Raw genomic sequence first — 19,007 nt, forward strand, 5'->3', positions numbered from 1 at the left:
TGGATAAGCTATATGAAAAATAATAGATAAAATGGAGTGATTGTTTTATATCTTAAAAATATATTTCAAAATAATTATTAAGTAATTAAAATAAAATCATATTATTAAAATAACATCACATTATAAAATCTTTTGGAAACTCATTTTCCTTCCTTGGTTTGAATGAATGTGTGTATTTATTTTATCTTTTAGATATTGATTCATATATGAGGTGTATTAAAAAGAAAGGAATGATTTTACATAGAAACGTTGAATTAACATCTTACTTGCTGCAACTATAGATGCTAACAGACATTAATAATAACGTTTTATTGTCTATAAATGCAATATGTGTACATGTGAGACAGTGCTAATTGACAGAAAGCTACTGCTTCTCACTACAAACGATAGTGCTAAATGACAGAAAGAGAGCTATTGCTCCACTCAACAAACTTGAAAAGCATGTTCTGCTGCTCCTTAGGCTGCAAATTCTTTATTTATATATAGCGAGCGCACTTGAGCAGTGGCCTGGATCTCAGTCAGCGGTGAGCCACAAAACGTCCCCTTGGCGAGCGAGATGACAGATAGAAGCGGCACCAGGCTTCACGTTCAACACCTGGAATACCATGTTGTCAGGATTCCAGGAACTGGTTTTCGTGTGACAGATGGCTGCCGCCTCCACCGTGCTGCCATCTTCGCCCTTCACCCAAACTCTTGCGGTCCTCGTACCTTGCAGATCGTGGCAGAGATACACCGCATATGGATATTGTGAACTGTGGCAGTAATACACTGCCTTGTCTTCTTTGCTCTCGTATTTCACTCCCGTAATGGTATACTCCTGCCTTACAGATTTTGACGTCTTTGAAAAATTCGTCGCCAGCACAGTCAAGCGATTGCTTCCCAGCTTCGACGTGGTGAAATCAATCATGGCCTCCAACGATGTTGGGCAGAATTTGGTTTCGCCCTTCATAGCAGGACTTTCACAATCTTGTAAAGTCTCCTTCATAGCCAGGGCCGTGATGGAATCTGGCGCTATGTTGAGCTCCTTCAACGCTACGGAAAGCTTGTCGGAGGAGAAAGGGATTTCGTCTGCAACGGCGCGTGGAAGAAAATACTTCTGATGAGAATTGGGAATGCTTTCGTGCAGAAAGGTGAGAGGCACTTTGGTTCCGCCTACCAAATCTTTCTCCAGCAGAAGCATGCACAGCGATATGTCCCTTGGCATTTGCGTAATTGCAGCGTAATTGATGCCCGCGACGCACCTCCCAACTCCTTTTGCCTGTTTTTGCGTCCCAACTTTTCTCGGAGGCATCCCCACGTTCACCTTCACTCCTCCCTTGCCCACGTTCACCTCCACTTTCTCATCGTTGGCTGAGATGAGTTCCTTCAGAGCTTCTGGCATGGGTGTTGTGGGCAGCTTCTCGTGCCAGTACGCCATACTCGGAGTCCAAGAGACCCTTTCACCCTGCAAATGCGCCGCTCGGATAGCTGCTACTGACTGTCAATTCCAAACAACAAAAAACTCATAAGCAAGCTAGCAAAGAAAAATTGTTTAGATTCGAGTCAAATTAATTACAAACTATATGAACTTTCTTGAGAAAGCATACAATAAGAAGAATGAAACTAGTTAGAATTCCCATCTTGTGAAAGACACCAAGTTCAATGATTCAGACATACCAAGTGAGAGAGGACTTTGTCCATATAAATACTGAGCTTAAGACGAGGGAAGCCGCCATTGTGGATGCAGGCATACCATACATGCATATGCATGCCCATATCTCAAATCATTTCATCCTATTTGTATTGTGGGACATTTTGATATTATCTAGTTTTACTAAGATATTTCTATGCACTCTTACTTTTATTTGAGCTTTATTTATTAAAAAAAAAATATTTATAGTTTTAGCAGCACGACTCTTTTGAAAAGATATATATATTTTTATAACTTTAAGATAGAAAATATTTTATTTTTTCCATAATGTTATTTTGAATAGTTATTAGTTGTATATTTTTTCAAATTATAAATAGACATGAGGTGGCATATGTGGAAGATATCAGATCAGATCGTATGCTACATTGGTTTACAGTGTCGACCAACTTTAGGCAACTTTAAAAATATCAACGTCCATATCAGCTGATGAAGCGGGAGCCACCTTATTGATAATCACGGGCTAGAATTCAGTAACATTATTTTCTCTCACTTTGCAAAATTGAAAAGCAACGCTATCAAAGTAAAGTTATCAGATTAATCACAAATTACGTGAATTCTTTTTTCTGTTTTTTCGGTGATCTGAATTATTTTGTCAATTCAAAGGACAATACCCAAAGCAGAATTTGTGGTATTGTAAACACATAACAAATCATATAAAATTTCATTTCATTGAAAATATATAAGAACCATACAATTTTTGGCAAATTCTGTGAAAGAGAGTTGTGTGCCCTTGAATCCATCCCATTTGGGCAAACTCTATAAAAGAGAGTTGTATGCCTAGAATCTATCCAATTTGGGCAAACTCTGTAAAAGAGAGTTGTATGCCCGAGCCTGTACAATTTAGGCAATCTTGTGAAGGAGCGTATGCCTATAACTCTGTAACTCTATAACTCTCCAACTCCTTGCAATTGGATTCGAATTGGGCTTATTTATAAGCTTTCAAAGAAGCTGAACAACCACCACATTTTTGTCCTCATCAGAAGTTGAAAAGATTTAAGGAAGCAGACCATTTTGTTTGCGAAAAGTTTCCTAAGAAGACTGCATAAATACAGGTATGATTTGTCAGCAATTCTTAGTTGCAGAACGCTACCATTGTTTCTCTGTTTTTGTTAGTAAAAATTTTCATTATTTGTTTTTTAATTAAAACCCCTATTTTTTTTATTGCTCAACTTCATTGTTATTACTAATGTGGGTATTTTCCAAAATCGCTGATTATTGCCTGAGACTTTCATTCATTTATTTGTTCACTGACAGGGGTTTTAGAGAACAGTATCCAGACTTTTTTGCAGGAGCTTTGTTTACTGTGACTTAATTTGAAGAATTTTCATTTAGCTTCATTTTCATTTTCAAGACTTTTGGCTCTATGGCCAATGCATAGGCTAAGGCTACTGATATCCTTCTGCACAGACACTTTGTCCTCAATGTCGTTCTTGTGTTGAGAAAAATTCTCCTTACAAAATCATAGATTTCTCGCTTGAAACGAAGCAGAAGAGCGGAAATGTTTTTTTTTTTATATTCCGTTGTCCACAAAATTCGCCACAACAATGGCAGGAATTTGAGGTGTTTCTATAATGCATATGAATTTTTTTATCCAGCAAATCAATATCAGATTGGACATTTTTGTTGTCCACTTGCATTAGGGATCTTTATGAATTTTGAAAGCCGCGATTAAGAGGAATTTTTTTAGTCTGCACACCACTACAGGCTGGTCTCGTTACCCATTAACTACTCTTTGATCCCAACAAACAATTTCGAGGGGCAAACCATCCTCCCACCAAGTCAGCCATTCGCCTATCAAATATTTGTAGGGAAAATTCTATAATCCTATTCAATTTGACCCTTCCATTGGTGTGCACTTATAGGTTAAAGCTCGGGACTCTTTTTTGCAAATGTAGATAGAAATCTGCATAATACCAATTCCATTCTTATTTCCCTGCAACTGGTAGGGGTTTCACCTTCAAGGTTGTTTGTGCAGTTGCAACAAATAACTCAAGACAAAATTTGTGTGTATATTACAACCATTGCATTTCATGGCAGTTACAAAACCTGGGCATGCTCCATTTTTTCCGTTTGCATAATAGTATTACAGTATCAGCATGGCCTGTAGCCTTCTTACATTGCCTACTGGTGCACTAGGCCTATCCTATGCATTCCGTGTTTATTTTTCAAATTCATTTTGTACTGACATTTTGCATTTCTAATTGAATTTGAGGTCTTGTATCGAATATTGAATGAAGTATTCTTTAAATGAAACCCGTGTGAATTTGATAGTGATAATAGCTATCCTTGTTGAACGGAATCATAGGATTATAAATTTATAAATTTAAGCAGAATACAAGGACACTAGGGCTCATTGAGATTGAAGTTGTGTAATTATTTTGCAAGTGGGTATGATAAAAAAATCACAATGGAGTAAAGTGGATTCCTGAACCTTCCTCTTTTTCCTTTTTCCTTTTTCCAGTTGGCTAAAACTTGAGTGAGCATACATCTAGCTTTACCATTCATGGAGTTTGATAGGGATATTCAGTATTTTAATAGTTTTATTATGCAACGCTTTTTGAATGGATTCGGGGGCATATAAATTTTAGCAGAATATAGGGAAACTGGGGTTCACTTTCCTTGAAGTTGTGTTTTTTTTTTTTCTTTATTATTAGACAAGTGGGTTAGGTAAGAAACACCCAATAGAGAAAAATGGATTCCCAAACTCAGCTTTTCTTCTTTGTAAAGGATAATATTGTGATATGAATTGACAATATAAATGTGTTTTTGTCTGGCAGGGTATCCTTTGCACAACACAGTCTTACAAATTTCACATGCTTACTGCTCAAGGTAAGTAACTATTTCTTAAAGTTGTTTCTTTTGATTTGTTCTTCAAACATATATGACCAAAATATTAGGCTTTGTTTTTTTTTCATCTAGCCTAGGTAATAATTCACTGAGATGGAGTTTATTCATTTGTAAATCCTAGAGTTCTTGTATTCTGTAAGAGAGAGAGATTGTTGAACAAGTGTAGTGTAATTCTTTTAATTTTAATAAAGAAATAGATACAGTTTTTAAAGTGATATCTGAATAATAGTAAATTTCTCTATGTCTTTTGAAATTACCTTAAGGTCATATCTTTGCTTCTACCAGTGTTGATAAGTTAGAGAGATGTAGCTTTCCATGCTAATTTGATAGGTGATGTGACACTTCTGAGGTATCAATAACAGTACACAATAGTTTTCTCCCTCAAAGATAGTTCAATATTAATGTGAAGCTCTTCAACATTTAAAGTTGTTTGAAAACAATAACAATACACAATGGTTTGCTCTCTCAAAGATAGTTTAATATTAATGTGAAACTCTTCAACATTTAAAGATGCTTGAAGACAACTTAGGCTTCAGATAGCTCATCTTGTAGTGTACTCTAGTTCATTTCATGTCATGTTGCTTTCTTTGCCAAGTTAATTGGTTTAGATAAGAAACATTTTCTTATTTATCTTTTACCTTTTGCTAGGATTTTCACCAATTGAATGATTTCATTGAATCAAGAGCATTAGTGTAGTACCCCGTTTTGATCGGACTTATTAGACTGATTTTGTGTTTCAGTTTACTTTTCAGTTGGCACTTGATTGCTCGTCATTTTGCAGACATATTTGATATTATATCATGTTTATCTGGATATTGGATGCATGAGTTACTTTCAGTATTTCAGTATTGGTGATTTCTAGTGTTTCGTGGATTATTGCTCGTACTGACATTTTACTTTATCTAGTTGATGTGTCATATATATGTTGCGTGTTTGCTACTGTATTGGATGCAAGGGGACGATTTTCCTTCACTCGTTTCGATGAGACAGGGAACGTCGCGATTCTCCTTCATCGGTGTGCGTGCCGTGTATTCTATATCTATATGCATGTATGTGTGCTTCGGTGATGCAGGATATTGCAGGTACAAGTACCGGGTAGGTACGGGGTATCGTCTCCACCTGGCTTCACAGGTCTGAGCGTGCCTTATATGTCCGATGGGAGTGGAGGAGATAGCTTTTGACCCTAGTCCTCACCTCAGTCTGTTATTGTGAGTGTCGTCAGTCGGTCGTTCATCCCCTCTGTCTGAATTTCGAGTCTTTTTACTTTTCCTCGATTTGCGTGCTTTGGTGGTTCGGTTAATTATTTAAGTTTAAGTTGTCATTATTGTTGATTTGAGCGATTCATTCCTTTTATGCCTTATGTTTTGAATCAAGCGAAATTGATTAGTTATTAAATTTTAACTGTTAGTTGCTTATTGGAAAAGAAATCGTGTTTAGATCCAACGAAAGAAATGGAATAGATTAGTTAATTGCTTTTAAATATATTCAATTAAGTTAACTCATTGCTTTCTTATTTAGTAAAGAAAAAAAAATTGATTAAGTTGATACTTATGAAAATGTAATTTTCAAAAAGAGAATTTTTCATTTATTGTTTTGAGAAATTTGAAAAAAAAAGGAAAATAGAAAAAGAAAAGAAAGTCAATGGGGAATTTTAATATTTTTTTTTTTTTATAGAAATTTTGGGCAACCTAGAAAATTAGGTCAAGAGATTTTTCTTCTAAGCCATTTTGGAGGAGATTTTGGGGATTATGCTTATTTTGGAGGAGGAGAAAGGAATTTTGGAAAATTGGCTTGAAGGGAGGATTTGGGTGTGAACCAGTTGGGATTCTTGCTTGGAGATCAAAGGTTGGTTGAATCCTTGCTTATTGCAACAAAAAAATCATTGCTTTCCTTCCTCTTGCTGTTAGTTGTTTTAAAATCTTGAAGTGTTTGCTTGTTATGGGTTTGGAGGAATAATTCAACTATTTTGGTTATCAAATTTAAACTTAATTTCTCCCATGAAGCTTCCTTAACTGAATTCTTAATGTTTCATCTTTGCTATGCAAGAAATTTCTTAGTTTATCATGCTGTTTGTAATTAGAAATTTGATGGATTTTGGTAGTGTTATGCTGGCAAAATTTTGCCAAGCATTCATAAAATCTCTTTCCCTAAATATTTCCAGTTTTAGAAATGATAGTTATGAGTTAAAACTCCTTGTTTATGCTTGATTTGAACAAATAGCTTCAATTGGGGTTTGGGGATTTAGTCTATTCTCATTTAATTAAACTTTTAGAACAAACTGGGCAAATTTGAATGAAATATGAATGCCCCTGTTTTGTCTCAGAACATTTGTTAATGCTGGTAAAATTTGCATTTCCAGTGACTCTTTTAATTTTTTTTTTTTGGTTGTATGTTTGTTAAAATGCTGTGGCTGGGATAATTGATTGCTAATTTTATTTTAACAGAGGTTTTCCCCTCTATCCCTGTTATTAGTTCTTGAATTTTGTCCCAGGCGTTTTCGCCCAAAAACGAAATTTAATTATTAATTAAACAAAAAAAAAATTTAAAATTGATAGCAAAAAAACTGCAGGTTTTGGTGTTTGGGGATTGGGGGCGGTGGCGGGGGAGCTGGGCTCAACCCAGCCACGCTACTCCCCTCTCCCAGCGCTCCCAGCAGCCTTGCTGCTTTCCTCAGACTGAGAATGCAGCAAGCGCTGCATTCCCAGTCTGGGAACAGTAGCAAGCTGCGTGGGAGGTTTGGGGGGGGGGGGCCCCACGTTGGGTTTGAACTTTGTTTTTTTTTAACATTTTTTTTTGTTAGTTTTAAAAAAAACGAAAATGTTAATTATTATGTTAGTGGTAAGTAAGATGATTAGTGTTATTGTATATTTAATATCATGTGATAAGATATTGTTATTTTAATAAAAATAATAATATGTTATCATTTAATATTAAATAACAATATTATGTTAATGGTTTTTAATAAATTCAATAAGCGTTATTTTGTGTTAGTATTAAGTAATAATATATTGTTATTTTGACAATAATGACAATATGTTATTATTTAATATTAAATAATAATAACGTGTTAAATGTAGTTTATGATGATGTTAAGTTTAATAAGTAATTCTTTTGATTTAGTAATGAGGATTAATTGATTGGTATCGTGAAAATATAATCAAATGATTTAGAGGTTAGTGGTAATGTTGGGATTAAGGAAAGTCGGATTAAATTTAATATTGGTGTTTGTTATCCAAGTATTATAAAATAGTTGTATGAGGATTGTATTCGTCAAATAGATGTTATTTTGGAATTATTTTATAATAGCTTGTATACGTTGGTTTATTTTGATTAAATGTTGACTGCTCAAAGAAAGATTGTTTGTAGTGTTTTTATCATTGCAGTCTAGTCGTTTTAATGTCGTCGCATCATGTTTAAAATGGTCAATATGTTGTCAATGTTTGCCCTTGGTCAGGTGTCGTTGTTCAAACCTTGAGGAAGTGGGCTTTTATGTGATATGTCCCTTAAGGTTAACTCTGGGTTTGTGACTGTGAGTCCTACACCTGCGTCATGTCTGGATAATTTATGGTTGTAGTCCACCATAGAGTTCTCATAGTTAGCCCTATCCAGTTAGTGACCTAGTAGAGAGAGTGGCTTTCGGGCGGGGGCCGCACCCAAAGTGGATGGCAGGATAACCCCTCGAAAGTCAGCTATTAAGTGATAACCTAATAATTGTTTAGGGGGTGGGTAGTTATTAATTTAATTAAGATAATACACCCCGTACACGGTTGAGTGCTTGTATAGGCTCAAGGTGTTTGGGAAGGCCTGGAATGGCAAACCTACCACCTTGTCTTCACGAAAGGATGGTAGGGTCCGCATGATGCTTAGATGGAGCCGGGGGTTCGGGAGAGGTTACCAGGATAACCCATGATGGGGGCCGGGACCTATGGAGACCTTCCTAGGGTAACCATGTTAAGCCATGTGATGACACTCTCTCTCTAGGGTCGCTAGTGTTTTGTGAGTCGAGTCACTTGTGTACTGCGGAGTCATCTGTACTGTTGTTCTTTTCTTGCTTGCTTGAGGGTCGTCTGCTATCTCCTAGCACGGTGGGGTGGTTCCATTTTGGGATCACATGGTCGGGTGGTAGTGCCACTTCCCATCGGGTGCCTTGTTCCTACCTTCACGCGAGGATTGGCTTCGCCGGTGCATCTTGGTTCGTGCTTCTTGTAGCACTTATATTCTTGATTTTGTACTTTGAGGCCGTATGGTCATTGTATCAACAACTTGTAAAATTGTAATTTATTGTTCGATGGAAGCCATGTAATTTTATGGAATATTGTAATTTAAGTCATGGGATGTATATTGTTTCAGTTATCTTTCCTATTTGTATAAATGAATCTTTGGAAGTATGTATGTTGTAATTCTGTAAGCCTATCTTTTGAAGATCAATTTATGAATATGAATTATTTTATCGTTATTGGCTTTCCTAACTTTAAATGGAAGATTGGATTAATATTGTGATGTGGTTTTTATTTTGAAGTAATCTTCGTTGGTAACCCTTTAGGATGTAATGTTAGTCTTCCGCTTATGTTAATTATTGAGCAAGGTTATGATTATTTCCCTTAATCTTAAAAAAAAAATTTATTGCGCCTTTTAGTTGCCTTATTGTGTTGCTATCCTTTAGGGTTCCTGGCGGGGCATTACATTTGGTATCAGAGCCCATGTTTCAACATTGGGTACTCTGGGATTGTAGTGAGCCCATTCAGTTTGACCTTGTATGTAGATCTTAGTGTTTGGATTTCCCTTGCTATATCCTTGTCATTGATCTGAACCGTTTTCTCTTTTGCAGTTTTGGTCATGGTTAGGAAAGCTAGGGGTGTCGGCCGCGTTGGTGGCCGCAATAGAGGTAGAGGTGGGAGACGAGGCCGAGGTTCAGACCGCCATAGTCCTTCACCACCTCCTACTCATGTGAGTGTGGATCAGGAACAGTCAGTGCATCAGGAGTTACCGCATGTGGAAGAGCCGGTTCCCGAAAGGGAAGAGTTGAGGCAGATGTTTCAGGAAGTTCTAGCTAGGCTAGGCCCCAGGCCTGAAGTTGAGCAGCCCATCCATGCTCAGGTTGGGGAGTCGTATCAGCATGTTTCAGAGGAGAGAGAGAGAGAGAGGTCTCCTAGGAGGAGAGAGGTTCCTGTTGGTCATGATTCAGCTCCCTCGAGTCACATCAAGGATCTTTTGAGGACCAACCCTCCTTTCTTCGATGGCCGAGGCACAGGTCTCGAGGCAGAGACTTGGTTGATTAGTTTGGATAGGTGTTTCGCTATGTTTCCATACAGTAGCAACACCCGAGCGAGATGTGCGATCATGCATCTCGATGATTTTGCTTCTATATGGTGGAAGTTAGAGGAAGAGAAGATTGGTCTGAATATCAATACTGTTTCTTGGGAGATCTTCTTAGAGAGGTTCAGAGCGCGGTTTCTTTCACCACAGTGGAGACAGACTCGGGCAGATGAGTTCTATTCATTGCGACAGTTTGGTATGTCAGTTGACCAGTTCGAGCATAGATTCTATGAGCTGAAGCAGTATGCCGGGATTGGCAACGATGAGGCTATGCTCGTACAGCATTTCTTGAGAGGTCTTAACGACCGCATTAGTGGAGGGGTTAGAGTTTTTGAGCCAGTTTCAGTGGAGGCAGCGGTGGCGAAAGCCAGATTGGTTGAGCAGAACCTCATCCGTGCACATGGGGGACAGGCAGGAGTTCAGATAGGGAATGTTCCTTCCAGTGGGAACAGAGCTCGTGGAAATCAGTCCCAGTCAGCGGCACCATTCAGGACTCCTCAGGCACCCGCTAAGGGTGGACAGCAGCAGCAGCCGCAACAGCAACCGCAGCAGCAGAAACCGAAACAGTCTCAGGGCCAGCAGGGTGGCAACCCTCCTCATAGAAGAAACAGGAACTGGCGGAGAAGCAAACAGGGTTTTCCAGGACAGTCTTCTCAGAGTGCATCACAGGCCCCTAGTAGGGGAAGCTTTCAGCAGTCCAGTGGGCCGACTGGAGGTAGAGGACCTGGTAGAGGAGCTTGCTACTCTTGTGGGCAGTATGGTCATATAGCCGTGCAGTGTCCTCAGCGTATCCACCAGACAGGGAATCAGGGGCCGGTTGCATCAGAGCCTACAGTAGGGGATGCCGGTAGGACCCACAGAGTGTTTGCAGCGGTTGATAACCGCCAGGCTGAGCATCAGGGGACAGTTATCGAGGCCGCAGGTGTGTTGTGTGGTATCCCTATCTCAGTGCTTTTTGATTCCGGTGCATCGGATTCTTTTATTTCTTCATCCATTGTGGAGCGGTGTGGACTCACGTCTGCTAAGCAGGCGGATAGGTGGCAGGTAGAGTTGGCTACCGGGGTGCGCGTGGTCGTAGATGCCTTTGTACCTAGTTGTGAGTTGGATCTAGGTCCCTTTGTGACTTCTGTTGACCTTCGTGTCATTCCTTTGGGATCCTATGGAGTAGTGTTGGGGATGGATTGGTTATCATCCCACAGTGCTCATGTGGACTGTCGGCAGAAGACAGTAGAGTGTTTAGATGACCATGGCAGGAAAGTGGGGATCGTTGGAGTTCAGAGATCGATATCCCTACGTATGATTTCCGCTATGCAACTTAAGCGGTGTATGCGTAGAGGATGTCAGCTTTTTGCAGTAACTCTTGAAGATATGGATGAGGGAGAGAGTCGAGAAATCGCTCTTGATGGTCACCCTATTCTTCGAGAGTTTGCTGATGTGTTTCCTTTGGAGATTCCTGGTATGCCTCCGAAGCGAGACATAGATTTCCGCATTGATTTGGTTCCTGGTGCAGAACCTATTTCGAGAGCTCCATATCGGATGACTACTCAGGAGTTGAGTGAGTTGAAGTTGCAGGTGGAAGAATTGTTGGCCAAGGGATTCATTCGTCCTAGTGTCTCTCCTTGGGGTGCGCCTGTTATCTTCGTAAAGAAGAAAGATGGTTCTCTTCGGTTATGCATTGATTACCGACAGCTGAATAAGGTAACCATCCGGAATCGATATCCATTGCCTCGTATTGACGATCTTTTCGATCAGGTGAAGGGAGCCGTGGTGTTCTCTAAGATTGATCTGAAATCCGGGTACCATCAGTTGCGCATTCATGATGCAGACATTCATAAGACAGCGTTTCGCACTCGTTATGGTCACTATGAGTTCACAGTAGTACCATTTGGGTTGACAAACGCGCCTTCAGTTTTCATGTGCCTCATGAATGGGGTTTTCCGTGCATACCTGGATCATTTTGTCCTTGTGTTCTTGGATGATATATTGATTTATTCCAGATCTATGGAAGAGCATGAGGGTCACTTGCGTCTAGTTTTGCAGTGTTTGAGGGAGAATCAGCTTTATGCCAATTTGGCGAAGTGTGATTTCTTCCAGACTGAGGTGAAATATCTTGGTCATGTGGTTTCAGGAGAGGGTGTATCTGTGGATCCTTCGAAGATCCAAGCCATCGTGGATTGGCCAGCACCGACCAATGTTTCAGAGGTTCGGAGCTTTATGGGATTGGCCGGATATTACCGCCGTTTTGTTAAGGATTTTTCCCGTATAGGTCACCCGATTACTTCTCTTCAGAGGAAAGGGAAGAAGTTTGTTTGGGCAGAGCAGTGTGAGTCAGCGTTTCGTGCCTTGAAGGAACTCCTTGTCAGTGCTCCGATTTTGGCAGTCCCTGATCCATCCAGAGAGTTTATGGTATGCACAGATGCCTCTTTAGAAGGTATAGGTGCGGTGCTTATGCAGGATGGACGTGTGGTTGCCTATGAGTCTCGCAAACTCAAGGACCACGAGTTGAACTATCCAGTTCATGATTTGGAGTTGGCAGCTGTAGTGCATGCGTTGGTTAGGTGGCGTCACTTTCTGTTAGGGCGTCGGTTTGAGCTGCATAGTGATCACCGCAGTTTGCAATATATCTTCACGCAGCCGAACTTGAATGCTCGACAGTGAAGGTGGATGGAATTCCTCTGCGAGTATGATTTTGAGGTTCGATATATTCAGGGGAAGGAGAATGTAGTGGCTGATGCCTTGAGTCGTAGGCGGCATGAAGTTTCAGCTTTGTCCCTTGGAGTGGACTTGAGACAGAGAATTCTTGGAGTTCTTCCTCAGGACTCTTGGTATCAGGATGTTAGAGCCGTGTTGGAGTCCGGAAGGCCCGTAGAGGGTAGATTCGATGGGTATAGTCTTGAGGCGGATGGCATTCTACGTCATCTTGGTCGGATCTATGTACCTCCTTTGGAGGGTCTTCGCACTTTGATCATGACTGAGGCCCATCGTGCACCTTATTCGGCACACCCAGGTGTCAAGAAGATGCATGCAGATCTTAGACAGATTTATCATTGGGCTGGTATGAAGCGTGACATTGCCGATTTTGTGTCGAAGTGTTTGGAATGTCAGCGAGTGAAGGCGGAGCATCAGCACCCAGCAGGGCTTTTACAGCCTAATTTAGTACCGGATTGGAAATGGGACATCATTTCCATGGATTTCATTGTTGGGTTGCCTGTTTCTTCACGTCGTCATGATGCCATCATGGTCATTGTTGACAGGTTGACAAAGGTTGCTCATTTTGTTCCTATCCGAGCTTCCTATACAGCAGCAGTGGTGGCTCGTGTCTTCTTGGAAGATGTGGTGAGATTGCATGGGATTCCGAGGCGGATAATCTCGGATAGAGATCCAGTCTTTACCTCAGCATTGTGGACCTCACTTCAGCATGCTTTGGGAACTCAATTGAACTTTAGTTCAGCTTATCACCCAGAGACGGATGGTCAGACTGAGCGTGTGAATCAGGTTTTAGAGGACATGCTTCGCATGTATGTTATGGACCAGCAGTCGCGTTGGGAGGATTATATTTATCTTGTGGAGTTTGCTTATAACAACGGATATCATAGCTCCATAGGTATGTCACCCTTTCAGGCTTTGTATGGTCGTCCTTGCCGTACTCCGTTGAGTTGGGATCGGTTAGAGGACAGGGTGCTCATAGGCCCGGATATCCTTCGAGAGATGGAGCAGCAGGTAGAGCGGATTCGTGAGCATTTGGTAGCTGCACAGGATAGGCAGAAGAAGTATGCAGATGCTCACAGGGTAGATCGTCAGTTTTCTGTTGGCGACCGTGTATTCTTGAGAGTGCGTCCGCGTAAGAGTCCGATCCGTTATGGAAAGGGTTCTAAGTTGGCGCCTCGTTTTGTTGGCCCGTTTGAGATCCTTGAGAGGATAGGACCTGTTGCCTACCGTCTTGCTTTGCCACCGAGTCTATCCCGTATCCACGATGTCTTTCATGTTTCAGTTCTTCGGCCTTATCACCCAGATGTGACTCATGTTCTTGATTGGAACGCTTTGCAGGTCGAGGACGGGCAGCTTTCTATGGAGCCCGTGCGCATTCTTCAGCGTCGGGATTTGACCCTCAGGGGACGCACCATCGACCAGGTAAGGGTCCTATGGGACCCAAATGATGAGACCTCGGCGACATGGGAGGATGCAGCGAAGATGAGAGAGCTCTATCCTTATCTGTTTTAGGCTTCCAGGAGTAAGCCTAGTTTTGTGGGGGAGAATGTAGTACCCCGTTTTGATCGGACTTATTAGACTGATTTTGTGTTTCAGTTTACTTTTCAGTTGGCACTTGATTGCTCGTCATTTTGCAGACATATTTGATATTATATCATGTTTATCTGGATATTGGATGCATGAGTTACTTTCAGTATTTCAGTATTGGTGATTTCTAGTGTTTCGTGGATTATTGCTCGTACTGACATTTTACTTTATCTAGTTGATGTGTCATATATATGTTGCGTGTTTGCTACTGTATTGGATGCAAGGGGACGATTTTCCTTCACTCGTTTCGATGAGACAGGGAACGTCGCGATTCTCCTTCATCGGTGTGCGTGCCGTGTATTCTATATCTATATGCATGTATGTGTGCTTCGGTGATGCAGGATATTGCAGGTACAAGTACCGGGTAGGTACGGGGTATCGTCTCCACCTGGCTTCACAGGTCTGAGCGTGCCTTATATGTCCGATGGGAGTGGAGGAGATAGCTTTTGACCCTAGTCCTCACCTCAGTCTGTTATTGTGAGTGCCGTCAGTCGGTCGTTCATCCCCTCTGTCTGAATTTCGAGTCTTTTTACTTTTCCTCGATTTGCGTGCTTTGGTGGTTCGGTTAATTATTTAAGTTTAAGTTGTCATTATTGTTGATTTGAGCGATTCATTCCTTTTATGCCTTATGTTTTGAATCAAGCGAAATTGATTAGTTATTAAATTTTAACTGTTAGTTGCTTATTGGAAAAGAAATCGTGTTTAGATCCAACGAAAGAAATGGAATAGATTAGTTAATTGCTTTTAAATATATTCAATTAAGTTAACTCATTGCTTTCTTATTTAGTAAAGAAAAAAAAATTGATTAAGTTGATACTTATGAAAATGTAATTTTCAAAAAGAGAATTTTTCATTTATTGTTTTGAGAAATTTGAAAAAAAAAGGAAAATAGAAAAAGAAAAGAAAGTCAATGGGGAATTTTAATATTTTTTTTTTTTTATAGAAATTTTGGGCAACCTAGAAAATTAGGTCAAGAGATTTTTCTTCTAAGCCATTTTGGAGGAGATTTTGGGGATTATGCTTATTTTGGAGGAGGAGAAAGGAATTTTGGAAAATTGGCTTGAAGGGAGGATTTGGGTGTGAACCAGTTGGGATTCTTGCTTGGAGATCAAAGGTTGGTTGAATCCTTGCTTATTGCAACAAAAAAATCATTGCTTTCCTTCCTCTTGCTGTTAGTTGTTTTAAAATCTTGAAGTGTTTGCTTGTTATGGGTTTGGAGGAAGAATTCAACTATTTTGGTTATCAAATTTAAACTTAATTTCTCCCATGAAGCTTCCTTAACTGAATTCTTAATGTTTCATCTTTGCTATGCAAGAAATTTCTTAGTTTATCATGCTGTTTGTAATTAGAAATTTGATGGATTTTGGTAGTGTTATGCTGGCAAAATTTTGCCAAGCATTCATAAAATCTCTTTCCCTAAATATTTCCAGTTTTAGAAATGATAGTTATGAGTTAAAACTCCTTGTTTATGCTTGATTTGAACAAATAGCTTCAATTGGGGTTTGGGGATTTAGTCTATTCTCATTTAATTAAACTTTTAGAACAAACTGGGCAAATTTGAATGAAATATGAATGCCCCTGTTTTGTCTCAGAACATTTGTTAATGCTGGTAAAATTTGCATTTCCAGTGACTCTTTTAATTTTTTTTTTTTGGTTGTATGTTTGTTAAAATGCTGTGGCTGGGATAATTGATTGCTAATTTTATTTTAACAGAGGTTTTCCCCTCTATCCCTGTTATTAGTTCTTGAATTTTGTCCCAGGCGTTTTCGCCCAAAAACGAAATTTAATTATTAATTAAACAAAAAAAAAATTTAAAATTGATAGCAAAAAAACTGCAGGTTTTGGTGTTTGGGGATTGGGGGCGGTGGCGGGGGAGCTGGGCTCAACCCAGCCACGCTACTCCCCTCTCCCAGCGCTCCCAGCAGCCTTGCTGCTTTCCTCAGACTGAGAATGCAGCAAGCGCTGCATTCCCAGTCTGGGAACAGTAGCAAGCTGCGTGGGAGGTTTGGGGGGGGGGGGGCCCACGTTGGGTTTGAACTTTGTTTTTTTTTAACATTTTTTTTTGTTAGTTTTAAAAAAAACGAAAATGTTAATTATTATGTTAGTGGTAAGTAAGATGATTAGTGTTATTGTATATTTAATATCATGTGATAAGATATTGTTATTTTAATAAAAATAATAATATGTTATCATTTAATATTAAATAACAATATTATGTTAATGGTTTTTAATAAATTCAATAAGCGTTATTTTGTGTTAGTATTAAGTAATAATATATTGTTATTTTGACAATAATGACAATATGTTATTATTTAATATTAAATAATAATAACGTGTTAAATGTAGTTTATGATGATGTTAAGTTTAATAAGTAATTCTTTTGATTTAGTAATGAGGATTAATTGATTGGTATCGTGAAAATATAATCAAATGATTTAGAGGTTAGTGGTAATGTTGGGATTAAGGAAAGTCGGATTAAATTTAATATTGGTGTTTGTTATCCAAGTATTATAAAATAGTTGTATGAGGATTGTATTCGTCAAATAGATGTTATTTTGGAATTATTTTATAATAGCTTGTATACGTTGGTTTATTTTGATTAAATGTTGACTGCTCAAAGAAAGATTGTTTGTAGTGTTTTTATCATTGCAGTCTAGTCGTTTTAATGTCGTCGCATCATGTTTAAAATGGTCAATATGTTGTCGATGTTTGCCCTTGGTCAGGTGTCGTTGTTCAAACCTTGAGGAAGTGGGCTTTTATGTGATATGTCCCTTAAGGTTAACTCTGGGTTTGTGACTGTGAGTCCTACACCTGCGTCATGTCTGGATAATTTATGGTTGTAGTCCACCATAGAGTTCTCATAGTTAGCCCTATCCAGTTAGTGACCTAGTAGAGAGAGTGGCTTTCGGGCGGGGGCCGCACCCAAAGTGGATGGCAGGATAACCCCTCGAAAGTCAGCTATTAAGTGATAACCTAATAATTGTTTAGGGGGTGGGTAGTTATTAATTTAATTAAGATAATACACCCCGTACACGGTTGAGTGCTTGTATAGGCTCAAGGTGTTTGGGAAGGCCTGGAATGGCAAACCTACCACCTTGTCTTCACGAAAGGATGGTAGGGTCCGCATGATGCTTAGATGGAGCCGGGGGTTCGGGAGAGGTTACCAGGATAACCCATGATGGGGGCCGGGACCTATGGAGACCTTCCTAGGGTAACCATGTTAAGCCATGTGATGACACTCTCTCTCTAGGGTCGCTAGTGTTTTGTGAGTCGAGTCACTTGTGTACTGCGGAGTCATCTGTACTGTTGTTCTTTTCTTGCTTGCTTGAGGGTCGTCTGCTATCTCCTAGCACGGTGGGGTGGTTCCATTTTGGGATCACATGGTCGGGTGGTAGTGCCACTTCCCATCGGGTGCCTTGTTCCTACCTTCACGCGAGGATTGGCTTCGCCGGTGCATCTTGGTTCGTGCTTCTTGTAGCACTTATATTCTTGATTTTGTACTTTGAGGCCGTATGGTCATTGTATCAACAACTTGTAAAATTGTAATTTATTGTTCGATGGAAGCCATGTAATTTTATGGAATATTGTAATTTAAGTCATGGGATGTATATTGTTTCAGTTATCTTTCCTATTTGTATAAATGAATCTTTGGAAGTATGTATGTTGTAATTCTGTAAGCCTATCTTTTGAAGATCAATTTATGAATATGAATTATTTTATCGTTATTGGCTTTCCTAACTTTAAATGGAAGATTGGATTAATATTGTGATGTGGTTTTTATTTTGAAGTAATCTTCGTTGGTAACCCTTTAGGATGTAATGTTAGTCTTCCGCTTATGTTAATTATTGAGCAAGGTTATGATTATTTCCCTTAATCTTTAAAAAAAATTTATTGCGCCTTTTAGTTGCCTTATTGTGTTGCTATCCTTTAGGGTTCCTGGCGGGGCATTACAATTAGCATAATTTCAATGTTCTTTTCCAAATAAAAGATAAGATATTACATAGTTGTTAGACCATGTATCCCAAATTAGATTATTTTTGTTTTGTAAATAACTAGTTAATTGTCTTTCACAACAAACTTTTGATATTATGCTTAGTTTTTGTAAATCCAAATCTTTTGCACTATTCAGTTGCATTCAGAACCCGCATGGTATTACACACTACACTTTCCAAACTACCACTTTATACTAGTTTTGAAATTAGTTCTTAGAACACCACAACCAGTTATCAGTTTTGTACCAAATATCAGTTGTAAATTGTTTTTAAAATCATATTATATATGTATTTTTTTAAAGAAAGATTCCTGCAAGCAGTAAAGTGAGAAAAGTTGTTACCTTTTCATATGTAGTATTATTTATTTTTATACATTTTTTACATGCTCAAAGTAACTTTATACTAGAAAATTGTTCTTAACCTTTGACGGTTCTCATGACAACTTATATTTGGATATGATTTCTTTTGTTGTCCACTAATACATGTCTGTAGCTTTCTGTGACACATCACTGCAACTAAAGTCAATAGCATTTTGTGCTATGCTTATTTATTTATTTATGCCTCAAAGACTATAAAGATAAATTTCAGTCCATGTTCACCTACACGCTATTTCAAGAGAATTAAAAATCTTTTCTTCTCATATTCATACGGTTTTTCTTATTTTGATGCCTTCAGTTTAACCCATCAATCTTAATCCACCTAAGCACAAAAAATACAGAGTTGAATAATCAAGATGTTAAGCTCTAAATCATGAGACAGTTTGAGCAATCTCAATTCGACTATGATTTTACAGCATAGTACTGATATTTCTTCATTTCCCATATTTCATTTTCTCCTAGTGCCCACAATCTCTACCTTTCCCTCAC

At 39.1% G+C, this 19,007-nt stretch overlaps 1 protein-coding gene across 1 annotated transcript in view; it reads right to left on the reverse strand.

The window, feature by feature from the left end:
- Positions 1 to 514: 514 nt before the first annotated feature.
- LOC131860460 (BURP domain-containing protein 5-like) overlaps positions 515 to 19,007 on the reverse strand; it is a 38,175-nt gene continuing 19,682 nt past the window's right edge. The window contains exon 2 of the mRNA XM_059214862.1: positions 515 to 1,477. Coding sequence (XP_059070845.1) covers positions 515 to 1,477 — 963 coding nt within the window. The remainder of the gene's footprint in view (positions 1,478 to 19,007) is intronic.

Source organism: Cryptomeria japonica, unplaced genomic scaffold (genome assembly GCF_030272615.1).
Source record: "Cryptomeria japonica unplaced genomic scaffold, Sugi_1.0 HiC_scaffold_12, whole genome shotgun sequence".
In the NCBI taxonomy this organism is placed as follows: Eukaryota; Viridiplantae; Streptophyta; class Pinopsida; order Cupressales; family Cupressaceae; genus Cryptomeria; species Cryptomeria japonica.